Source organism: Mastigoproctus giganteus, chromosome 8 (assembly GCF_048544385.1).
Source record: "Mastigoproctus giganteus isolate SK-2022 chromosome 8, ASM4854438v1, whole genome shotgun sequence".
NCBI lineage: Eukaryota > Metazoa > Arthropoda > Arachnida > Uropygi > Thelyphonidae > Mastigoproctus > Mastigoproctus giganteus.
This window is the reverse complement of record NC_143582.1, coordinates 142,691,759-142,715,454: the sequence shown is the minus strand read 5'-3', so window position 1 is coordinate 142,715,454 and position 23,696 is coordinate 142,691,759. Positions and strand designations below refer to the sequence as shown.

The 23,696-nt window shown below is 38.3% G+C and overlaps 1 protein-coding gene across 1 annotated transcript in view; it reads right to left on the bottom strand.

The window, feature by feature from the left end:
* The window catches only part of LOC150081869 (lysosome-associated membrane glycoprotein 5-like), a 98,922-nt gene that overhangs the window by 3,681 nt on the left and 71,545 nt on the right, over positions 1–23,696 (bottom strand). The window contains exon 7 of the mRNA XM_090379775.1: positions 9,642–9,830. Within this exon, the coding sequence (XP_090235901.1) occupies positions 9,642–9,830 (189 nt within the window). The remainder of the gene's footprint in view (positions 1–9,641; positions 9,831–23,696) is intronic.

Below are 23,696 nucleotides of genomic sequence, written 5' to 3'. Positions count from 1 at the left end.
CTGGTGTAGCGTTCACACCACGCAGAGAAATGCTAGCCCCCTCTGTGTTACCAGGCGATACTAGATGACTCTCATCAAACGGTGCAATACCTTTGCTTATTGAAAGCTTGGAGTAGTGAAACCCATGTTTAGTCTTCAGAAAAGTTCCTGAATCCCCCCACCCACTCTCTTCCATCATGCAGTATGATTGATATCTTTTGAGGTTATGATGGGCATTACGGCAAGTTCAAACCTTCCCGAAATTTCGAGGGTACAGCTATAAAACGGTGTTTGCAGGCTGGCAGCTAAATAGTCCACCGGAACGCACCAATTACACAGCTCGACAAAATTAACAGAACCCGTAGAAAACGTGTGGAACTCATTCACCTTGCCACGAAGCGGGGCAAAATTTGGTACGGGGTTGTACCATAGAATAACGAAATGAGGAGACAGTGAGAAACGTCGGACAGGTATAAGGGACATTTATAGGAGTTGCGTCGTCCACACCATCTGCCAAGCTCTCCTGTGCCACGACAAAATTCGTTTGACAGAGAAGTGCCATTCATGTATATTAGATATTTTTATTGTAAATAAAATTTTTAAATAATACAATTGTAAATAAGATATATTTTTATTGTAGATATTATTGTAAATATAACCGTATGATGTAACTTGTAAATATAGTTAATACTGCGTAATATGAGGAAGTGTAAATGACATGTTTACATTTTATATTTTTAATTTTACAGGTGTGCATTATCCATTATCTGTTGTGATGTGAGCATTATCTATTATCTATTAACTAATTATCTATTCTGATGTGAGCCCCTGGCCGTTGGCCGTGACGGGACAATTGCAACTTCACTTAAATATATATATGTACATTGTATTCATTTAGTTGCAATAAAGATTCTCTCTCTCTCTCTCTCTCTGTAATTATCAAAATGTTCACATTACAGATATAAGATGCTCGAAAATTTAGTCACATGACATAACGGCGTATGGTCTCCTCCAACGGCTATTAGGCATGACAGCAGTGAACTATGCTCGATATAAGAATGTCCATAAGATTCTTTGACAACAAATACCTTTCTCTCACCAGTGCAGACCTTAGCACAGAAAATGACCGAGGAATTGACTGTCGGTGCGCATTGCGACGCCCAAGGGCGTCCCACACATGTTCGATCGGATTTATTTCTGGTGATCGTGATGACCAAAGCAGTCGTTGGATATCATCAGTTTCAAGATATTCCTCCATTCCTTGAGCTCTATGTGCAGGCCGTTGTCGTGCATGGAAAGAAAATCTGGCCAACTGCATCCGTAAAAAGTCGCACATAAGGTTCGAAGATCGAAGAATGCTGCGCAGAGGTACCATTCGAAGAATCGAAGAATGGTACCTCTGCGCAGTTAGGATACACCTATCAGAAACATGAAGAGGGGTGCAGCCGTTGATCATTATTCAGCTCCACACGAGAACATGCCTCCACCGTAAGTATCCCTTTCTCTGATGTTGGAAGGATGGTTCCGTATTTCACGTTGTTTCCAGATGAAATAATGTCTAGAATCTTTGTTAAAACGGACTCAGAGAACTGAACTGTATCCCAGTTGTCAGGACTCTAAGGCACATGTTCGAAGCACCAGCTTCGACAAGCTCTGCGGTGGTTTGGGGGTTAATGGGATACAAGTCTATGTTGTTGTTGTTGTATGTTTTACGGCGCAACGGCAGCTATAGGCCATTATGCGCCATACAAGTCTAAGGCCTCCTTGCGTAGGTCCACTTGAATTGAGCCTTCTTGAAACAGTCCGGTTGGAAATGTTTTCATCTGTGGGCATAGTAACCTCAAGAGACGGTTGATGATAGGACATCGTAGGGTTCAGCGTTGCTGTAAGAGCAAAATAGCGGTCTGTTCTGGTTCACATAGCTCTCGGGCGACTTTGTCCAGCTCTTCTTATAATGGTTTCTGTCTTCTGCAACTGCTTCCACAGGGCGCCAAGACGACACTACTTGATACATTAAGCCAAAGTGGCACCCCCGCCTGCAATTTCCCCACTTCAAGTCGTACAACGGCGCGCCATCTCAAAGAATCATCCAAACGACGATGACATGCCATCCTGCCATCCTCAGTACTGGAGATTATTATTATTAGCCATATGGTGCAAGGAAGCCTGAAATTTTGGCTAAAAGCTTATGCTTTTAGCAAAAAAAAAAAAAAAAAAAAAAAAAATCCCGAGTTTCCCTGAGAGAGAGAGAGAGGAATGACTAAGAAAGAGAAGAATGATGATATCCAGCTCAGAACCTGGGTCTGCCAAGCCCATACCCATCAGATGTGAGTCCTTGAGAAAATGTGGCTATCCCACTGAGCAAGCCCAAAATACAGGAATGAAGTAATATGGTCGGAACCCGTGATTTTATATGCATGAATAATTTGCATAATGTGCTGCTGCTCTGTAAGGTTGTAGATCGATTCCTATTGGATACTCAGAATTTGAATTCATTATTTGTATCCAAATTTGATATAATACGGATGCCTATTATATCAAATTCGCTTTCAGCGACACTGTTCACATTAAAGTAGTCATGAAAACCATTTTGTTCTCTTAATTTTGTCGAGCAGTGTAGGAACTCTATGAGGCATTCGGATCAGCTAGTGTATAATCTAGCTGTCCCTACTCAACCGGATAATGACTGCAAGGAGTCCGAGTAATGTGTACTCCCCACCTTTTCTTACTAATTAATACATTATGAATAGTCAAACTGACAGAACAAACATATCTACGAAAAGATATAAACCTATCAAGTACTTCCTCTTTAATTTCACAAATATACGTGGTCTCAGTTCCAATCTCAATGATGTCCATTTCCATTACAGTCTATCAGGCCCCCACTTACCTTTACTGACAAAATCGAAGTTGTCGGTCGATTCAACTACTGCTCATCTGAGGTATCCTAATTATTCACTGTGTCGTTCCTTTCGCTTCAAAATTGGCACTTGTGCATATGTTCACTGTAATGTTCCCTATCAGAGACAGTAATTTGGAATCTCCTTTTTCCGATTTTCCCTCGCTTATAATCTTTCTAGCCCATTGTGTCAAATTCATCCGTTGCTTTTATCATTCTCCCAACTCCACTAATCACTTGGAACTTTGTGATTTCCTTTCTTTGAAAGTTGACTTGACTTTCTCCAGTCTAACTTTCCTAACGGTGAGGCAATTTTCCTTAGTGATTTCAATGTTCACAACTCCAGCTGGCTTCCTTTTATTAGTCACACGGACACGGCTGGTTGACACGGCTTTTTCCTCACAAAAAACCCTTCCAAGTATACCATTGAGATGAGGGACTCTAGGAACCTAAGATCATAACTTGGTGATGGTCTCTTTTCCAAAGGAGTCTTTCTCTTGTGGCCATTTTCAACCTCGCATTGTTTGGCATTACAAGAATGCTAAATAGTATGATCTGCAAGATTTCTATTCTTTTTTCCTTGGTTGGACTACTGCTTTAACACTTCTGATGTCAGTGTTTTCTTAGATCGTGTCAATAAATTTATTCTTATGGGAATGAAATCCTTTATTCCATACTCCAACTTAAAATTTCTCCCTTTATTTGAAACTTCGTTTTCTAATAAATGCGCAAAGGCTGTTCAAGATATAAATGCTGCAAAACGTAACTGGCTTGCATCCAAATGTCAAGGTTAATTTTCTGCCTACACCAAAGCTCACAACAATTGTAAAACAATTATCAAACAGGCCAAACTAAACTTTAAACAGGTTAAAAGTAAAAAAATTGCGTCTTGTACAAATGGTAGTCAAGTATTCAGCATTCTGGTCCCTTGCCAAGGCTACTAGCTAAAACTTTTGCCCATCTCTGTTAAAATCCGATGGTTCTATTACTGCTTCAGCTAAAAATAAAGCCGACGTGCTAGCATCCTATTTTATTTCCCACTCGTGTATTAATGATCAGTACACTCCATCCAATACCTCCTGTGGTTTTCCATCAAAAGGATGTCAGAAAGGTTTTGATCAATCTTGATGTTAAGAAAGCTTCAGGTCCTGATGGTATTTCTCCACTTGTTCTTAAACCTGTGCTCCTGAGCTTACTCCTGTTCTGTGTCGCCTTCTTACACTTTCTTATTCCACTTGAGTTTTTCCTTCTGCTTGGAAATTTGCTCATATCCAGCCAGTTCCTAAAAAGGGTGAGAAGTTCTTCCCATCCAATTTTTGTCCCATTGCACTTCTACGCTTTCTAAAGTAATGGAGAAATACATCAACTACCAACTCTTAAATCATCTAGAAACCTTTCATCTGACCAATGATTGCCAATATGGATTCTGTCAGTGTCGATTGACCGGTGATATTATTGCTTATGTTACCCATCTATGGACAAATCCGATGGAAAAATTTGGTGAAACCAAAACAGTTGCTCTTGACATTTCAAAGAACTGTGTTAGTTTATGGCATAAAGGTCTTATAAATAAATTTCCATCTTATGGTCTGCTAACTGCTTTTTATAATTAGTTTACAGTCCAGTTTTCTCTCGGCTACTCACTGCCAAGGTGGAAAAGAACCGAACCCAAGGTTCGTTCGGTTCTTTTCCCCCTTGTATATTAATGAGCTTCTTCGATTGACTGAAAATCCTATCCATAGTTTTGCTGATGGTAGCACATTGCTTTTAGTTTGGGAAACTTTTCCCTGCACAAACAGCTTACACTTCTCGAATATCCACTACCAATTGCTTAAATGCTGATCTTTAGGCAATTCTACAGTGGGAGATATATAATTTAATTAATTTAAATCCTCGAAAACTTAGTGCTGTCTGCTTATCTTCGATGACACAGATTTCTAGACAAGATCACACATCTCTAGTAGGGATTAGCCTGACTTCTAATCTCTCTTGGCATAAGCGCATCACAAATATTGCTTCTCTGCCTCTAAAAAATTCTGGGTTTTCTCTTTCGCTCCAGGCGGTACCTTCTAAACAGCAACTCTGTGTCAAATCTCAAATCTGCCCTACAATGGAACATTGTTCCCACATCTGGGGCGGTGTCCCCATTACCTCTCTCTAACACACTTCTAAAATCTATTTAAAAGAGGACAGTTAGTTTAATTAATGACCCATCTTTTACAAAGTCTCTCTCTCTCTTTCTCCTAGACGTTCTGTTTCTGCTGCATGCCTTTTATAAAGATACTTCGGCATTGTTCAAGGCATTGTTCTTTTGAATTAGTTGCTATAATTCCCCCTCTCTTTTCCAAACCAGTCAGAACAAGTATCCTTTTACTGTCCAACTTCAAAATCACAGAAGTAACTTTTTTTTAAATTTTGTTTCCTTGTTCATTTCTTCAACTTCCATTTTCTGGAATAACCTCTCTTTAGAGGTATTTCCTGAAATTATACATTAAAATTTCAAGAAATTCAAGTCAAATTTTCTTTCATCTTCTTAACCTTCAACCCATGTACGCACGATACTAAGTACGGTAGGTTCTAATATCTTTTGTGTTTGGGGTTTTCTTAAAAAAAAAATAATAAATAACCGCAGAGAACCCACAGCGATAACTGAAAATTTCTTCGAGACTGATCATGTTCGAATTTTCGCAAAAATTTATCTAAACAATCTATTTATCTGTCTTTAATTTTGAAGTTTAACATACCCATCTATGGACATAAATGTTTTTTAGACTGTTAAATAATAAAAAAAAATAATTATAATTTTTTTATGCTTTTCTAGAGAAAACAAAATAAAACTGCACCCTGAATTTTGATGCTGAAAGTGTATCCGGTATTTCATAAAATGTGGTTGAGTACCTTCTTTAAACTTATCCTTTTCTTTTTAACATTTGATCCCTGCCAATAGCTGCAGCTGATACCTGAGGGTGGTTGTAAAATCCATTCTCACTTTTAAAAATTAATAATTCGAAAATATAGATCCTATCGAAAAATGGTTTTATACATTGTAATCGGTATACATCGAGCTTTTTTAAAACAATAAATAAAATTAGTTAAAAATGTAACTACCAGGGGCGTCAAATTGGTTAAATTTGGACTAATTTTTTACTGTTTAAAAGAACTTCTACATATACTGATTGAAATGCAAAAAAATTTTTTTTTATACGGCCTATAATTTTCCAGTTATTAAAATTGTAAAGGACTATAATACCCACAGTGCATTTACTATTTGATTTTACTTCTGAGGTATATTCCTGACGTATATTCCCAAATATTTTAAATATTCATAAAAATAAAATTCTACATATTTCTTATAAAGCTATATTCTCTTCCGAAATATGATTGTCCATTTTGTAATAAATTACTGAATTTTTATGCTTTTCTTTTTTAAAAAAATAAGATAACTTGTATTTCGGCAAAACACATTTTAAACAGTATTTCAATCAAACATAGCTGCTACCCAAAGAATTCTTTACGTTCACATTTGGATAAGAGTTGAACGTTTAAATTATTCATTTATGGCCTAGTTTCCAAAAGAAAAATCAATACCTTTAATTGATCTCAGAGCTTTCACGTGACACAGAAACGTCAAACTTTAGTTTGTCCGCAGTCCAGCTGAAATCATGTAGGAAATATTGGAAAGCAAGAATGACTAAACCTCTCGATGCTTAAATATACGGAAATAATGTGAGACATTTCATATTTTAACAGCAATCAAATATCGCCAATGAACTGTTACCAGAGACGTCTGAAGCAGGTCTTAATATTTCTATATTTACATCTTGTTATAAATCATGTTTAATTCAATATTTGTACGTGTGTATCGTAATTTTAATTTCCCTGTTGGTTATTTGTATTTATGATATGTAGTTTTAACATTATACACTACATTGCCAAGAGTATTGGGCCATTTGGGAATTTGGGGAAAAATTAACTATACCCCCATCCACATTTTCAGAATTGGTATAAAAGAAACTGCAGATCTTTTATATAGTGATCAGATCAGACTAAGCAGATCATCGAAATGCAGCATAGATGGGCAAGGCGCTCAGATTAGTTACGTTCAGAGGGGAGTCATCATAGGATGCCACAGAAGCAATCAATTTTTTCATGCGATTAGAACAACTGCATATCCTAGGTCATAAGGATGATACCTAAGGAGCTGTACAGCACCGAAATTTATGGAAGGGCTGCAGCATACAAACCAAATATCACAGCACGCAATGCACAGCGTCGACCTGTCTGGTGCACAATCCATCGTAATTGCTTCCTGAAACGTTGGAAAGTTCTATTATCGAGTGACGCTTTCAGGTTTTTTGACGTGATGGTCAAGTTTGGACTGGAAGATGCCTGGAGAACATTTTTTACCAGAGTGTTTCGTCCCAACCATGAAGTTTAGTGGAGGTGCTGTCACCCTTTGGGGTTATTTCCGGTGTGTGATCTTAGATCATTAGTCTTTGTTCCTGGAAAAATGAATATCATGAGATACACTGATATTCTGGACAGTCCCGCTCTTCCTACACTGCCCCAGAAATATAAGGACGACCTTTTTCTGTTTCAGCATGACAGTGCACAAGCTTCATGGGACTATCCAATGCGCCAACCTTAATCCTATTTAACTCTCTTTCGATGTCCCAATTCACCTTTCCCACAACGCCGATGTTTCAGTTCATCCCACTATACTGGAACAAACTGGAATATCAGCTCGGGCCAGGCCAACAACAACAGCAACACAATCAGTAGTTGAAATGATCGCTATGAAGGCTGAACGGACCAAAATTCCGCCCGCTTCTTATCAAAAATTGGTTCGGTGTCTACCGATGTGGATACAGATAATTAAGGCCGAGGCTGGGCCGACGCGTTATATATATATCAAGCAGATTATATTCTTGCTTGTATTTCCTGTAAACTGGTACATCTCTGTGGCCCTTGTAGCCCATATTGTCATTTGAAAAGCTTGCCAAAAAAAAAGATTAAACAAGCTTGGAAATGTCAAGCTTGCGAACTGGTCAATAATCACAACGATAAGGTCGATCATGGGTTGCCCACTTATCCAGAGATACATTTGAATCAGATGGCACCCTTGCTTTTGCACAGCTGAGTGCTTTTAGGGAATCTAATTCTAAACACAGTCACACAACTTGTTACCAAGCTTAATCAATCAGTTAAAAGATTCTCAGTTACTCATAACGCAAAACTACGTTATGAATAATTGAGAGATAAAGTAATTGCATAACTTGGAAGTTCTAGAGAAAAAGAGAACGGAAAGAGACATTAAATATCTGCTGCAATGAATGCACTTGCAAATAGTACCGAACAAGTGATATCTAGGGTTAGTAAAGTTGAAACGGAATTATTAAACCCCCAGAAATTATCATCCGATATAATATCTAAAGAGGAATTTGGTTATAATATGTTAAAAGAGCCGAAATTAAGGTGTTCACCAACCTTCTAAACTAAAGATCTCATCCAGATATATCGAAACTATGAAAAGAGTAATAGTGTTTCAATTTGTCCTGACTGCAAAACAATCTAGTCACTTTCTAACTCCACCCCTCCCCCAAATCCCGGCTGGAATGACGTCACTGAGTGCTATATACTTGTCTCAAACAACTTTTTGCAACTGGCATGAACAAAATCTTAAAAGAGCATATCATTGACGTACACAGAAGAAAGGAACTGATGTACGATGGTAACGTGCTCGTACATCGGTGGAACATACAATCAGAAAGAACATCCCACTTTTGCGGGAATAAGAGACGTCTGAGCAGTTACTAGTGATGAAAGCAACAACCCATTCAACCGGAACGACGGATTTCCCAACTTCTGTGGACAAGTCGTTCGAGCCAACGACCTTAGAGTTATCCTTATCTCCATCTTCCTCACACCCTATTCCTCATTAATCAGTGATAGCACCTCCCATCCCATCCAATCCCAAGCTCATCTCTACAAGGCTCAGGATTTAAACTTAGTGCTAAATATACAGATATCCTTAATTCTACTGTCGTGATCACCCAGACACCGCAAAGGATCATCCTATGCAACAGTTTCAGCTAGAATGCCCCAGATTGTGCTGACCTAAATCCCAGTATGCTACATATATTTCCTACATATATTTCCTATCGACTACATTGCTCGACAAAATTAACAGAACACGTAGAAAACTTGGTGTAACTCGTGCAGCTTGAGCTGAAGGGGGACAAAATATGGTAAGGGGATGTAGCACAGAATAAGGATTGAATGAGGAGACAGGAGAAACTTCGGGCAGATATGAGGGACATTTATAGGGGTTGGATAAAAATTACCAAAAAGGTTACATTACAGAAGTCGATACAAATGCTTGAAAATTTGGTCGCATGACATCAATGCGGCATATGATCCCCCTCCAAAGGATAAACAGGCCTGACAGCATGCTCTGTGGCAACAAATCCCATTCTTCCACCAACACAGACCTTAGCTCACCAAGCGACCGAGGAGTTAGCTGCTGGCGTGCAGTGGGATTGAACAGGTGTGAGGGCTCAAGGGGGGCCCACACACGTTCCTTCCTAGCAATAGCATAACGTAAGCAATACAGCTGGAATTGACATATTCAAGCTGCCTTTGAAATTAATTCATATCTAGGAAAACAGCTCCAATATGAACAGCATTTGCAAGACAATTAAGTTCAATCACTCAAATCTATTAATAGCTTGTATAAAATGTAAGCCAATGCTCATTTATTTACCTGGAGAAAAGTGACCTTTCTCCACATTAAACGGTTGTAACTTAACATCACCGAGTTTTACAGTAGCCACTACCTTGTTCTTCAAATCATAGAGCGGAATAACCTCTGGGCTCTGGCAGAAGTAAGATCTGTTCATTGGCGTCTCAAACATTGTAGGTGTTTCTTCGCTTTTAGCAAACTTTTCGCCTACTGAAAAAAAAAAAAAAACAACAATTTTAAAATTAATCGATTGCAATCAAAATAGCTTCAAAATATCATCCATTAAAGTATAAAAAGCATCAAAATATGTTAAGTATTATAATTCTAAAATAATACTACGAAGATCATAGTATTTCGTTCCTTTTTAACATACTGTGCATATCCCAGCACAGTAAGTCATCATCCATCGAGGGACCAAATAATCCTCAAAGTGGTCTCGTGGCTGTCGGGGCAAGCTACAAATAAAGGCACATACTTCGTCATGGAGGATGGCACGCTTACTACCTGAGTGGGTTGTCTCAACTGTAAGGCTGGAGGAGGAGGTTTCATTGCACGGGGATGTTTTTCTTAGTATGAACTACATTCAATGTCGCAGTGCATGTGGTGTGTTCCCTGCCCCCTGGCTACGAAGTCGCCGGCACTCAGCACCGAACATAGACACACATACATATTTAACTTTCCAACCTTGGCCTTACTCCTTTTCAGATGCTACAGCGGCATGTAGGAGAAACCCTGGAGACGGAAATTAAAATAAACACACTTTGACATCTTGGCCTTGACACTGTCAAAAACTGAGTAAACTATTTTTTTCTTAATCAAGTGCAGCACATTATAATTTTCCGGTTGGTAGTCCAACCAGAAAATTATAATGAAACAAGAATCCTTGTATCATCATCACTGTTTCTTTCATCCCGTAATTTTAGGGGACAGTCATCAGCAGATCTTTGTTATGTGAAACCGGCCTTATTGCAGATGATATGTTAGGATATTTGAAGCTGTGTTTGCTTTTTGTGGACATCTGATTTTTTGTCTTGCAGAAATAGCCACAATTGTCAAAGTAGTTGCGTTGTTCTCGCCGCATCAAAGGAACATCAAAAGGCATGGTTTTAATTTTGCCAGTTAGCCACGTCTTCAGATTTCTGGTGCACGTAACGCAGCACATGTGTGTGGAGCCCAAATTTTTATCCCGATCACCAATCTTTCAATGAGAGTACTAAGAATACGCACGTTTAGTAATACTGTAGCTTTTATTCTTCTAAGTTTTTGTCGTTAACTATGGGTGTCATATCAACTTCCCATTTTAGGGGGATATATGTATTGCGGGTAAACACAAAAACCTCTATAAGTAGAAATTGTGACGTGTGGTGAGATTGGAGAATTATATTCGAAATATACGCATCAAAATTGACTGGAAACCACCGACATATTAGTGGAGGTAAACATCATACTGGCTAGTATAATTATCAAATGTAAGTGCAGACATTCAATCACTTTGGTTTTCGCGTAGATTAGAATAAGTCGCTCCTTGAACCTGACTTGTTTTACGAGAGTCTTGGATTCGAAACGGCCAGTATCGAAATTCAAATTACAGGTGCTGAAGATCTCGCGAAGACCAATACGATTTGCAGTATTGTGTGCAAAGAAGTTTTCAATAATGTGTCAGCAAGGCAAGGAATAAATTAATAGCCCATATTACTTTCCAACATGATTAATTATTCAATTGCTGCCAACTGAAAACAGAAGTCTCTGTAAATCAGTATTCTAGATTTCGCAATGTTTATTTGCATTAATTTTTTGGAGAGCCGGGAGTCGGAGAGCGAAACGAGCAGGAACCCCATCACCCCAGTAATAATAAATGAAATCTTTCACACAAAATGAGGTTTAAATACCCCTAAAAATGTAAGAAAAAGTTCGAGAATATCTTCCGTTGAACTCAGTAATTAATTCCTTTTTTCCAGTTTTAAGACAGAACGAATTCTGAATGCAATAATCTAATCAATTTTTTTGGACGTGAAGGAGAGCTATTTCTGCCACTTTTTTTTTTTTTAAAAATGTAAGATAATAAACGCAAATTACACGAAGGAGCGCTGAAGAACATTCACGCAACCTTAATAAACAAATGATGCTCAACTTTAAAAAGATAGTATTTGGGGAGGTTTCTCTTTTCTTGTTTTCATTTTGGTAACAGTGAGATATTTAGGTAAAACTATTGCAAGTTAATTAGTTGGAAATACCAAAAGAGTTAACTTATTTATTCAGTGACAGAATAGCTGTCCTCAGTAACAAGTTGTCGGCAACATTCTTTAAGATATTTCTGGGGCGACCAAAGTAGTAAAGAAGCATTGAAACTAATTCCTCTTTATGCATGTAGTAGAGGTACAAGGATTCTGAGAAGATTGTCTTGACTAGAACTCGCGAAATTGCACTCAGATTCTGTAGTAATATTTCTAAAGATAAGAACTCTACAGTTGGAAGTGTTATGTGATTGGGTCATAGTTCTCAACACCAGGTGCTATGTTCGGTAAATGAAATTGCAACAGGATGTAATGGATGGCATAACAGCATGTAAGGGGCAATTTTCAAATCACTTAAAGCAGGGTTTCCCAACCTTTTTTGACTCGCGAACCCCCTTTCAGCATAATAATTTTATCGCGAACCCCCAAGCCTATATTTTATGAAATCGTATAATAGTACAGCACTGAATTTTTATTATAAAATATTTTTAGTATTACGTGTTTATAAGCGATATTACGTATAAATATAAAATTATTACGAAGTACCTGTACAAAATGGTCTTTGAGAATGAAAAGAAAATTTAGTGTGCAAAACATATTTAACACCATATACTGTTAAGACAGTAAACTAATTATAGATGTGGTTTCTTTCTTTGGCAATGCTTTAATTTATTTTTTAATTTTATTTTACTTTATTCTATCTTTGTTTATTATTAGTTATAATTTTTATAACCCTTTTACCACAAGCTACCTCCCTGCTTTGTACGATCAGAAGGTCCAAGATATGAGTAATAAATGTCATTTACTACTTTTCTTTTTCTGAGAAAATGTGTATATCAGTAGCTTATGAATAATTACGAGGACACCAATAAAGATCAACAAAACATCTATTATTAACACACAAAATTTTATACATTTTTACAAATGAACAAGCATTTCATCTCATTTAAAAAAATAACAAGGTTTCAAATGAAATACAGTTATTTAATACTAATATTGTCCAATCATCACAAAGTCTTAAGGAATGTATGTAATAAAATCCTTAAACATAATATTAATATGTAGTTGTAAATCAAAATAAATCATAAATTTAATATGATTGTTGGGTTTGTGTTTTGTCGAACAAAGAGTAGCAATATTTGGTTCGACGGAAGACAGAGCCTCAAATCTGGTTCTGCATCAAGTTTGTTTCGGTATTGAGACTTCAATGAGGTATAAATTACAAAAGCTCTCTCACACATATACGTAGTTGAAAATGGCAGCATGATTTTCACAGCTTTTTTTGCTAAGTGATGGATATTCTGTTTTTAATCCAAGTCAAAAGGTCATAAAATTTTTAGTCTTGAATAAGTTTTGAAGTTCAAATGCTGTTGATATATCAAAAAGGTTTTTTTTTTTCTGTCACTTTTAGATCAGCCAATGCCACAAAAGACTGGTCAAATGGATCACGAATCCAGTTCAGATTTTTTGATATTTGTGGAAAATACTCTCTAAAAGTGACTATAGGAAGTTGAGATGCTCTTTAATATTTTTCTTAACAACTTTATCCAAAGTCCGTTCATTTTCAGTTAAAAAATTGTGTAGTGTTAAAGCACTCGGTACCGTTATCAATAAAGTCTCCCCAAAATTTTAATTTTTTATCACGCTTTCCACTCGGTCTTGATCAGTGAAATTCTCGAATCTTGAAGTTTACCTTCGAAAAAATATCCGACAAATAAGCTAAATTTTGAAGCCATATTTGATCTGTTCTACACCCACTGAGATGAAAAGGATGATCCACGAAGAAAAGAATTAATTCTTGCCTTAGTTCAAATAAACGTGTAATTACTTTGCCAGCCATCCGTGTGTGTCAAAAGGGTTACATGCTCACTGCCCATTTCTTTACATAAAGAAGTGAATAGTCTGGAATTTGTTGGTCTCGATGTTATAAAGTTAACTATTTTGACAGAATCATCAAGTACATTTTTAAGTTGTTGAGACATTCGTCTCGACGCTAGAGCTTGACTATGAATGCTGCAATGTGTCCACGAGATATCAGCACATATATTTTTGATGCGAGTAATAAGGCCCACAAATTTTCTTGTCACTGAATTTGCTCCATCTGTACAAAGACCAATCAATTTGTTTTTCTTCAAAATATGAGTTAATTAAATTAAAAATGTCCTCACCTGTTGTACGCTCTGTTAAAGGATGAAAAAACAACATACAGAAGGCCGCCGTAGCCTAGTGGTCAGGCGCGCGGGTGCATAAGTACACGTGCCTTGATTGACCGGGGTTCAAGCCCGTGACTGTTGAATACTGTGCTGTTTTTTGTATTCTGTGTACCTTGTAAACTCCTCTGACCGTTTGGTCGTCCCGGAGTATAAACAGAAAATTTATTTAATTTTTATATTTTCTTCCACTGTACCTTCATTCAAGTAGCTTGCAAATACAATTAAAATGGCTAGATTGGAAACATCGGTGATCTCATCTAATTGCAAAGCATAAAATGTACTTTTATTTTACCCTTTCTGTTATAATGGATTCAACATCTTCAGACATATCATGTATTCTGCGAGACACTATTATTGGAACAGGGTACCATATCCAATTTATTCGCCAAATTGTCACCAAACATACACCTCACAATAACTTTTGCACATGGGAAAATCAAATTTTCCGCAATAGTATGGGCTTGCCCAGCTTTTGCTATTTCATAGCTTACTAAGTACGATGCCTCAAGTGCCTTTTCACTGTTTTGATTTCCGAGTGATACATGCAAATCAATATTAGATGTTTTGATTTCTTGAAATTTCCGCTTAAAAAATCAACTGGCTTTTCCTCATAATTTTTACGTTTTGTTTCTATATGATGAGACAAGAGGGAAGGTTTCGAACTACTATTGGCGAGCACTTATCCGCAAATGATACATTGCGGGCTTGGACAGTCCTTGGACATCTCCAAGAAATGAAAAACTAAATTTAATATAATCCTCACTATATTTCCTCTTTTTACTGTTCTTTTTCATACGGGTTTTTTGAAGATCATCTAGGGACGAATTTGAGGGATGAATTAGATGGTCCATAATGGTTTTTTAAGTTTAAAAATACTCTATGATATGACGCAGCGACTAGCAATGTTACCTGGAGTTTGCCTGACATGTGACTGAACATGTTGTGGGGGTGGTGTTTTTATGCTGAAACAATCTATCTCTATTTATCCCTGGCTGGGTCGCCAATTGTGGGGGTGGGGTTTTAATCTTATATATATATTTTTTTATTTGTTTATTTATTATTATTTGTTATTCATATTCCCCACTTTGCATCTGACTGGTTATTTCACAGAAGAATTCCGGTTCTGAGGGAGTTTCTATATTAGTGCACTCCTCCTTTGGGTTTTGCCGTGTGTTCAGAAATGACCAAACACTATTTGCATTAAATAAAATACAATCAGTTTATTATACATACTTACAAATAAAAGATAAGACACATCATTACACATTAAACACTTCATATATAGGTACAGGGCCTGGATCACGTTCCTGGTCATTAGGCTCTCCCATCCATCATCTTCTTCTTACTATAGGCCCACTAACATCTCGTACAATCAGTTTAATTTAACCCTTTCTTAATTACAATTGACATTTATTATTTATCTATTTATATCTTTCTTTTTCATACCTATCTAGCACAATCCTACATTCTTCTTCATGGTTGATACAATTCTTCTTCTGGAATTTGATGTCCACTTTACAAACTATTCTATTCTACTCTCTCCCCAGCACTTTAAAGTTACATGTAAATGAAATATACATGGGATTATTTATTTCTTCATTCCCTCAAGTAAACTCCAGCATTTAGCGACTAATTTCTCTACATCAGTGACATTATATAAGTAACATACAACTGTACCTGCTCTATAGGCTAACCCGTCCAAAATTATTACCTTTCCTCCATTAATTAATCAGTAAATAAATCATAACTGTAAACCATCCTTCATTAAACTATTTCTATGATATTTCCTTACTTATCTATACCTTAACTTAACTCTTAACTGTATGCTTCCTTAAATCTCACTTAATATTTATCTATCTTCCCTGCAGTCCTTTGCAATTACATAGAGGTAAATTCGTTGTTTAACCACTTACTTCTGGGGATTTGGATCTTACCGCTAATACAACGTGTGGCCAGTGACCTTCTGCTCTGCATCGGGTCCTCCATTGGTTTGGGAACGTTCATCTGGAATGCTCAACTCTGCCAGGGACACTTTTCGCTTTGCCGATCATCCTGGTCTCGTATCCTTCTTTGCTGTGCCGGATCATTCAGTAGGGGTCGCTTCCCATCGCTTTATTTCCACAGGACGGTACGGTGTTCTTCTCGCTGTCCTCCTTTCAAATATATCTCTCGGTGGACGCTTTCGGACTTCTATGTTTCATCTCGAGAAAGTTCCCCTTTCTGTAACTCATCTATACTTCATTAAAACTATCAGAATTTAGTGAACTCACCATAACTGGTTCTACTGGTGGATCGCTTCCGGGGACTGTTTCCTGGGCCTATCTTTCCAAAAAATCACTCTCGAAGAAAACTTTATCATCTTCCGAAAAACTTTATTATCTCCAAAAAAACTTTATCACATCTCGAAAAATCATCTCCGAAAAACTTCATCACATATCTAAAACATCTTACCACCTCCTTTAAAAACTTTATCACACATCAAAAAAAACTTTATCACACACCGAAAAACTTTTTCATCTCCGAAAAACGTTATCACCCCCTCTCGTTTGCGCGCGCTCTTCTCCTTTTATTTCCCAAAATTTAGTAACGCCCCTCCTTTCCTCAACCAATCACTTCTATCTGACCATCATCGTCCCCTTCCGGTGTAGAGAGAACTTCCGTTTCTATAGAATTCTCGAATATTCTGGAAAAGACCAGAATTTCGGAGCTCAGACTCCATCCGGAAAACACCTGCGTCCATTTTCTTGATTCGTCTCGCATGATTATAAAATGACCACACCTGCTCTGTTTGTAGTAAACAAGAGCGCCCCCGCTGGTACCCCTATTGTCATCTCTGGACCAAACGGTCCCTTGCCATACTATCAGTTGACCCCCCACTGTTCCGTCTTGCTATCTTCGCTTGCTGTTTCCGGTGTGGGTACTGATCGTATATCTGTTTCTAATGTTTTTCTTCAAGGTATATTGCTTGTACATTAAATTTAACCTTCTCTTAAATTAATTCCATTAGCGCGAGACCCATTATCTTAAACAATATTAGTGACTTTAAGTGTTTTCTTTTGTGGTTTACAATATCACTATCTAGCGTTCTTTCTTAAATTATATTTAAACTTAACTTGTAAGACTTTGTGTCTTTCAATGTGAATTGGTACTGAACGTACCAATATGCGATACATATTGGTACGTCTCACCCAATCCCGTCCCCACTGGTTGTCTAATAGAAACCTTTGAAATTAAAGATTCTATATCCACGTTATATTCAAAAAAAAAAAAAAAATAAATAATAAATAAATAAAATAGATGGTATTATGTAATATTTTTTTTAATTGCCAGCATTTCTCCATGGTATTCCTGTTTGAATGCAGTTTGATACTTTTGCCCCATATTGCGCGTTTTACATAAATCCATAAATGTTTGAAATTAAAATTTCAGTATCCATAATTAAAACTTCTGTATTCCGAGTTTTCTTTCGTCACCAAGAATTCTTGCTCTGTACAGCAACAGCAGTTACAACAATTGCCTAAATGCCAGAGATGAGAGCAATGCGTACCCATTTGAGTGATATCTGTATTTCCCATGGGAATCAGCAAGCTTAATTTATTAACACAAAAAGCATTAATGTGCGCACTCTCATTAACTTACATGGACACCTGTCGCGCATGCTCGCCATGTAAGGGCGCCTAACCCAAACCACAACTAAATATAAATATTGAATCGAACCGAATCGCATAAATTAATATTAAACTATTTTGTAGTTTACAAAAATATACGTATGTAAATCTAAGCAGATGCCATTACAGAATTTTTAGTGCGAACTCCCTGGAACACTTCCGTGAACCCCTGGAGGTTCGCGAACAACCACTTGGGAACCACTGCTCTAGCAGCATTCAGTTGGAAAATGCTCTTAACGTTGCAGTTCAACTGACTCTAGTTCTGGTTTGTCGAGCTTCAATTTTTTTATAGAGTTATCTAAATACGTTTTATTATACAAAGAATACACAACTGCTTGTGCATCTCGGAAAAATGTCAGTAGAAGCCAGGGTCGTGTATGGATTACAGCCCATCTACAATAGTAATAGTAATATACTGCAAGGAAGCCATAGGCTTTTGCTGCACTGGAAAAAAAAAACCACCAAGTAAAAAAGAAAATACAAATTATATGCACCCTCCTCACACAAGTAACTATCTAGTTGACCTCTGAAATAATTCAAACTGTCGGCCTGAACTACTTGCGAGGGCAACTTGTTCCGGCAATCAAAGAAAACTTCCTACAATCTAATTTACGGTGGCGGATACAAAAACTGCATCACCTTAAAAAAGTAACATTTGTAGTGAAATGTATATGATATTGTTTTAATTCAGTCATTTTGTTTGTCGCAAAGCAAAGGTATTGCGTCAGATTACGCTTCTATTGCATCAGGCGGTAATTGCAGGGTATTGCATCAGCAGTTTCTATAAATACGGCGTTGAAAGGGTATACACGCTCATTAGTGTCCTGTTTTGCGAAGGTGTAAGCATGGCCCCATATGTTCAGTTGACACCAAGAAAACAAAGTGTACCTGTTGCTCTGTCCCAGTAAGGGTTTTCTACGCGTGCCATCGCTGATAAAATAGCCTGCCACCAGTCAACAGTATCCCGGGTGCGGCAATTAAAAAGTGAAACCGGTGATGTGAAGAAAAGACCTGGATCAGGCTTTAAGAGAATGACTACACCTTCCCAAGATCGATATTTGAAACGGCTATGTCTTCGTAATCTCCATGCTAGTGCTCCTGATCTAAAACTGGACTTTGAGATGGCCTCTGGTGTTGAAACAAATGCACGAACTATCCAAAGACGGCTTTCGGAAATTCTGCATGCCTATCGTCCCAAGAAGAATCCTTTGTTGACAAATGAGGAAGAAGCGACTTGCTTGGGCTAAAACTCATGTTTCATGGACAAAAGAGCAATGCGACACCGTCATCTTTTCTGATGAGCGTAAAGTGTAAAGTATTTGTTGTCTAACGGAACAAGGGGTTCCCCCCTATCTCCGCGTTGTATGTATTGTAGGTGCAACACAGAAGCCTATGAAAGCCAGAGATTTACGAAAAGTATATGGGCAATGTCCTGTTGTGTAATGTCATGGTATGTTGTATCTCTAACCATTTAGCCCTAGTGGAACCCCCTGTTGCCCACACTCGCCCTGTGGAGACAGGTCAGTGTGCCCAGTAGATTTATATCAGCACTCTGGCAGGTCCTGCCACTTAACCCAGGGATTTCAGTGGCTAGGACCTAAAAAAAAATAAAAAATAAAAAAAATAAAATAAAAAATTGGGTGATTTTCACTTGAGAAGAACTAGGCCGAGAGCTTTAAGATATTAATTAGATTTTGAACTCAATTAACTTTAGACTGTGGGCAAGATGAACATGACGCAAAAGAAGAGTCGGGCGGGAGGGTAATAGGTAGAAGTATGGAGACAAGAGGACGGCTTCCCCAGGTTGAGCAGTGGGTAGCCCCACCAGGAGAGTAAGGGTTCGCGGGGGGGGAGATGGGTCGTCCCCTCCTCCTGCCAGGGGATGGGAAGGAAAGTGAGCCAGCTAGGGTGCTAGGCTCAGATCGCCAATAGGCGGGAGGCCGAAGCCTCAGTAGTAGTTCCACTGCTGGGACTAGGTTCTTCAATCGTCATCTTGGTTAAGATTTGGTCTGTCTTCAGGCGGTTTCTCTTTGTTTCTTATGGCAGTTATGGTTGATTGAGTTGTTGTGTCATCAGGTTGCGCCTTCTCTTGTAGAGGTTTTCTGCAAATTTGGAGAAGATTATGTATGCTTGCTGGCTGTCAAGGAGATGATTTTCTCAGTCTCTAGGCAGAAATGTGATGCTGGTAATAAGCTAGTAGAGGTGGTCGTCATAGAGCCGGCATTCATGCATAAGGTGGTGCCAGCTCTCTAAGTCTCCACAGCAGCAGATAGGGTCATCTATGATGCTGAGGGCAGTGAGTTTGGCTCGGAAAGCTACATGCCCGGTGAGTAAGAAGATTGTATGTAGTTCCGGTGAGAACCATGGCGGCCTTTTCGGGTATAGCTTGTCCACATTTTGGAGGAATTTTTGTAATTTCCCTTTGGGGGGAGTTGTCCTATCTGGATTGCCAGATTTGTGTGAGATGGGCGGTAAGTTTCTTCTTTTCGTTCAGACGACCAGTGACAGGGTCCGCACCGAATCCCATGAAGGAACAAGTCTTCCCTTTGGACAGTTCATAAAGGATTCCACATCTAACCACTTCGAGGTCGAGTGGAAGGGCTCCGGCCAGTACCTGAAGCGCATGGGTACTCACTGTTCTGCAGGCCTAGGTACTAGGTAGTAACATAGCTCTATGGATGGAGTCAAGTATTCTCTGGTTAGTCGCCAGGATAACTTTTGGATACCATGCTCCTGATGCGTATGTTGCCATTGGGATGAAGGCAGCTTTGTAAAAGAGCTTGACTGTTTTGCAATGATGAATCGAAATTCAACCTGCAATCTTTTTATTAGTGGTTTTTTTTTTCGGATTCTAGGGTTCCCCCCTATTCGCCGCTGTCTTCTTGTGGTGAGGTAAGCGCCATCGCCGGCTGTTTGTGTGTCGTGTTGGAATATGTGAAGTTTTTTTTTGTTGTGTTGAGTGGCAGGCGTCAGGCGATTTAGCAACCAGGGGACAACAAACAAGAGTTTGATTGTTCCCTGTCTCACATCTCTAGTTACGCAGAAGCAGGCCAGATTCATCTTTTAGCTCCTGCTGGGTGTCCTTAGAACTGATGATCTGAGGAAGCCCGTGGAAATATTGAAAAGAGAGTGGATGTATAGCAGGGAGAAGATGGGGAAGAGGAACTGGGGGAATATAGTGATAGAAAGATGGAGATGATAATTAGAGGCATCCCCATAGAATTCAACCTGAATGGCTCGGATGGGAAGCGATATATCAGAAGACGAAAATCGGAGTCATACCATCCTGACTGCATAACACCGACTGTAAAGTTCCCCGCCGGTCAGATGGTCTGGGGATGCATAACAAGTAAAGGGGTGGGCGAATTAAGTTTATTAACGGAATAGTGAATGCAAAAACCTACACTGCTATTTTGGAGGAATGCCTGAAACCAGTTATTACGGATCACCACACAGATGTCCAAAACTGCATTTTTCAACAGGACTCAGCACCCTGCCACACAGCAAAATTGCTAGGTTTATGCTATTTAGATTTAATGATAGTTTATTTTCTTGTCTCACAAGGCTTAAAACATACACCAATGTTTTCTCTCATTTTTCTCCCTTAAGGTGCAGTCATACCTCAGAAATTCTAGCATTACAGTGTTGAACTAGCCCGACAACAGTCCACATTTGAACACTATTGAAAATTGCTGGTACATGTCGTCTAAAATTGGTCACAAAAAGCCAACAAGAAAGATTCAGCTGCAGGAGAGCATTGTAAGGGTGTGGTACCACGAAATTGGGCAACCGTGTATCCAAAAATTGATTAACTCTATACCAGATCGTTGTAAGGCTGTAATTGCAGCTCGAGGAGGAAAAACAAAATATTGAGGACTTATTTTGTTGATTTACAGTACATAATATATTACGATAATTTGTCATTTCAGTTTGTACACGTAAATGCAATAAAATGTATGTTTGGTTGTCATGATTGCCATATGCATGAATTCTCATATTTCCATTAATTACCCATTTTACCCTTTGGGAAAATATTTATGGCAATTAGGTATGTCAGATGCATTCTTTTTATTGGATTTCATTCACAGAGATATATATCCCATCTGACAAATGCATTTCGAACATTTCTGCAACCCACAATGCAGCGCGCAGAACACATGCACTGCGAAATTCACAATTGATGCAGATTTTTTTTCACAAGTGATGCAGATTTTTTTTCACAAGTGATGCAGATTTTTGTTCGCCACTGTAGACCTCAATCCTGTAATTTGGATTTATGGTCCCTAGTTCTGGAATTCTTTATAACACTGAGAATTCCACCTTCATCCATTTTACTAATCCCTCTCAGAGCCTCAAACCTCAATCAAGACACCTCTCAGATGCTTGGTTACCAAGCTCTGTAGCCCACATAATCGGAGTCTTTCCAGTCTTTGAACCCTTTCAAGAAGCTCAATGTCTTTTTTCAGATGAGGTCTCCATACTTGAACACAGTATTCCAAATGTGGTTTTACAATTGCCTTATACAATGGGATTATGACCTCCCTATTTCTACAGGATAACGTTCGATACATCATCGATAGAACACCATGGGCTTTCCTGACTGCCTGTTTACCCTGTTCAGAAAACTTCACATCTTCCCGTATGTAACTCCCAGTTCCTTTCCTCCTCCACAACAGTGGAGGATGAAATGGATCTGTTATATGATTTATTTGGGGGGTTGCTATTACTGAAGTGCATTTAGAAGCATTAAAACCTAGCTGGCACATTTCTGACCATCTTTGAAGTCTGTTGACGTCATTATGAAGGAGCACTGCTCGACATGATCATTAACGACTCTGACAATCTTTACGTCATCTGCAAATTTTTACATCACGCCTTCAATCCCTTCGTCGATATAATTTATGAAAATGAGAAACAACAGCATTCCAAGTACCGATCTTTGAAGGACTCCACTCCTGACGTTACACCAGGCTGAAGAATATCCATTAATCACGACCCTCTGCCTTTTGCCCTGCAGTCACCCATCAATCCATCTTAGAATCTTCTCAAATGATTTGCTAAAGTCCAAATAAACTATGTCGAACTTGTTTACTAAATCCTACTTGTGAGTAACAAAGTTAAAATAGCCTACTAAATTGGTTAAAAGTGATTTTCTCTTAACAAAGCCATATTGTGTATCCAATAAGCATGGAGTCAGGAACTCAGCCTAGTGGCGTCTCCTCTAGCCGTTGTGGTTGAGCTCGAGTATAAAATTGCTTTACCTAATACTTGTGGATACCTAATAAGATGGTTGCTGAGTCGCGTGCTTGGACTTGCCCTTGGCAAAATACTGCTTATGATGTCAGTGGACTAATGTTTACAGGAAACTACACCTCACCTGATCCTCTAGACAAAATGCACCTCATTTATTCACTGGCAGCAGTATGTAAAAAAAAAAAAAAACCTTAAAGAATTACGCTTTTCTTATCAGTCTGACAAACAACTAGATAATTAACAGCCTTGTTACCGAAATAGTTAAGTTCCAGAAACGAATTAATAATTTATTATATTTATTTACGTTCTATTATTTTGAACTCTCTACCGTACACTGTTATTGGCTTTGCAGTTGTGTATGATATTATTAATGAAACAAAATAAAGAGAAAAATCTCTTTATTTTTGCACTAACTGATGCATGTGAACAGGACAAACGAAAAAATAAAATAAAAGTTCCTTAAAATCAAGTGGCATTACGTATCGAGTAGTCCAGTTTCCGGTTGAAAAGGCAAGAAACGATTATCTGGTAAGAGCCCATATCAATCAAACTACCTTACCCATTTTAATATAAAAAATATGATGTGTTCCCTCGATGACTCCATCACAGTCGCACCCCACTCACAGAGAAACACATCCTACCCTTTGAGTGTCCTCACATTCAAGCTACTCGAGTCATGTTAGATACCTTTTAGCTCTGCGCAACACC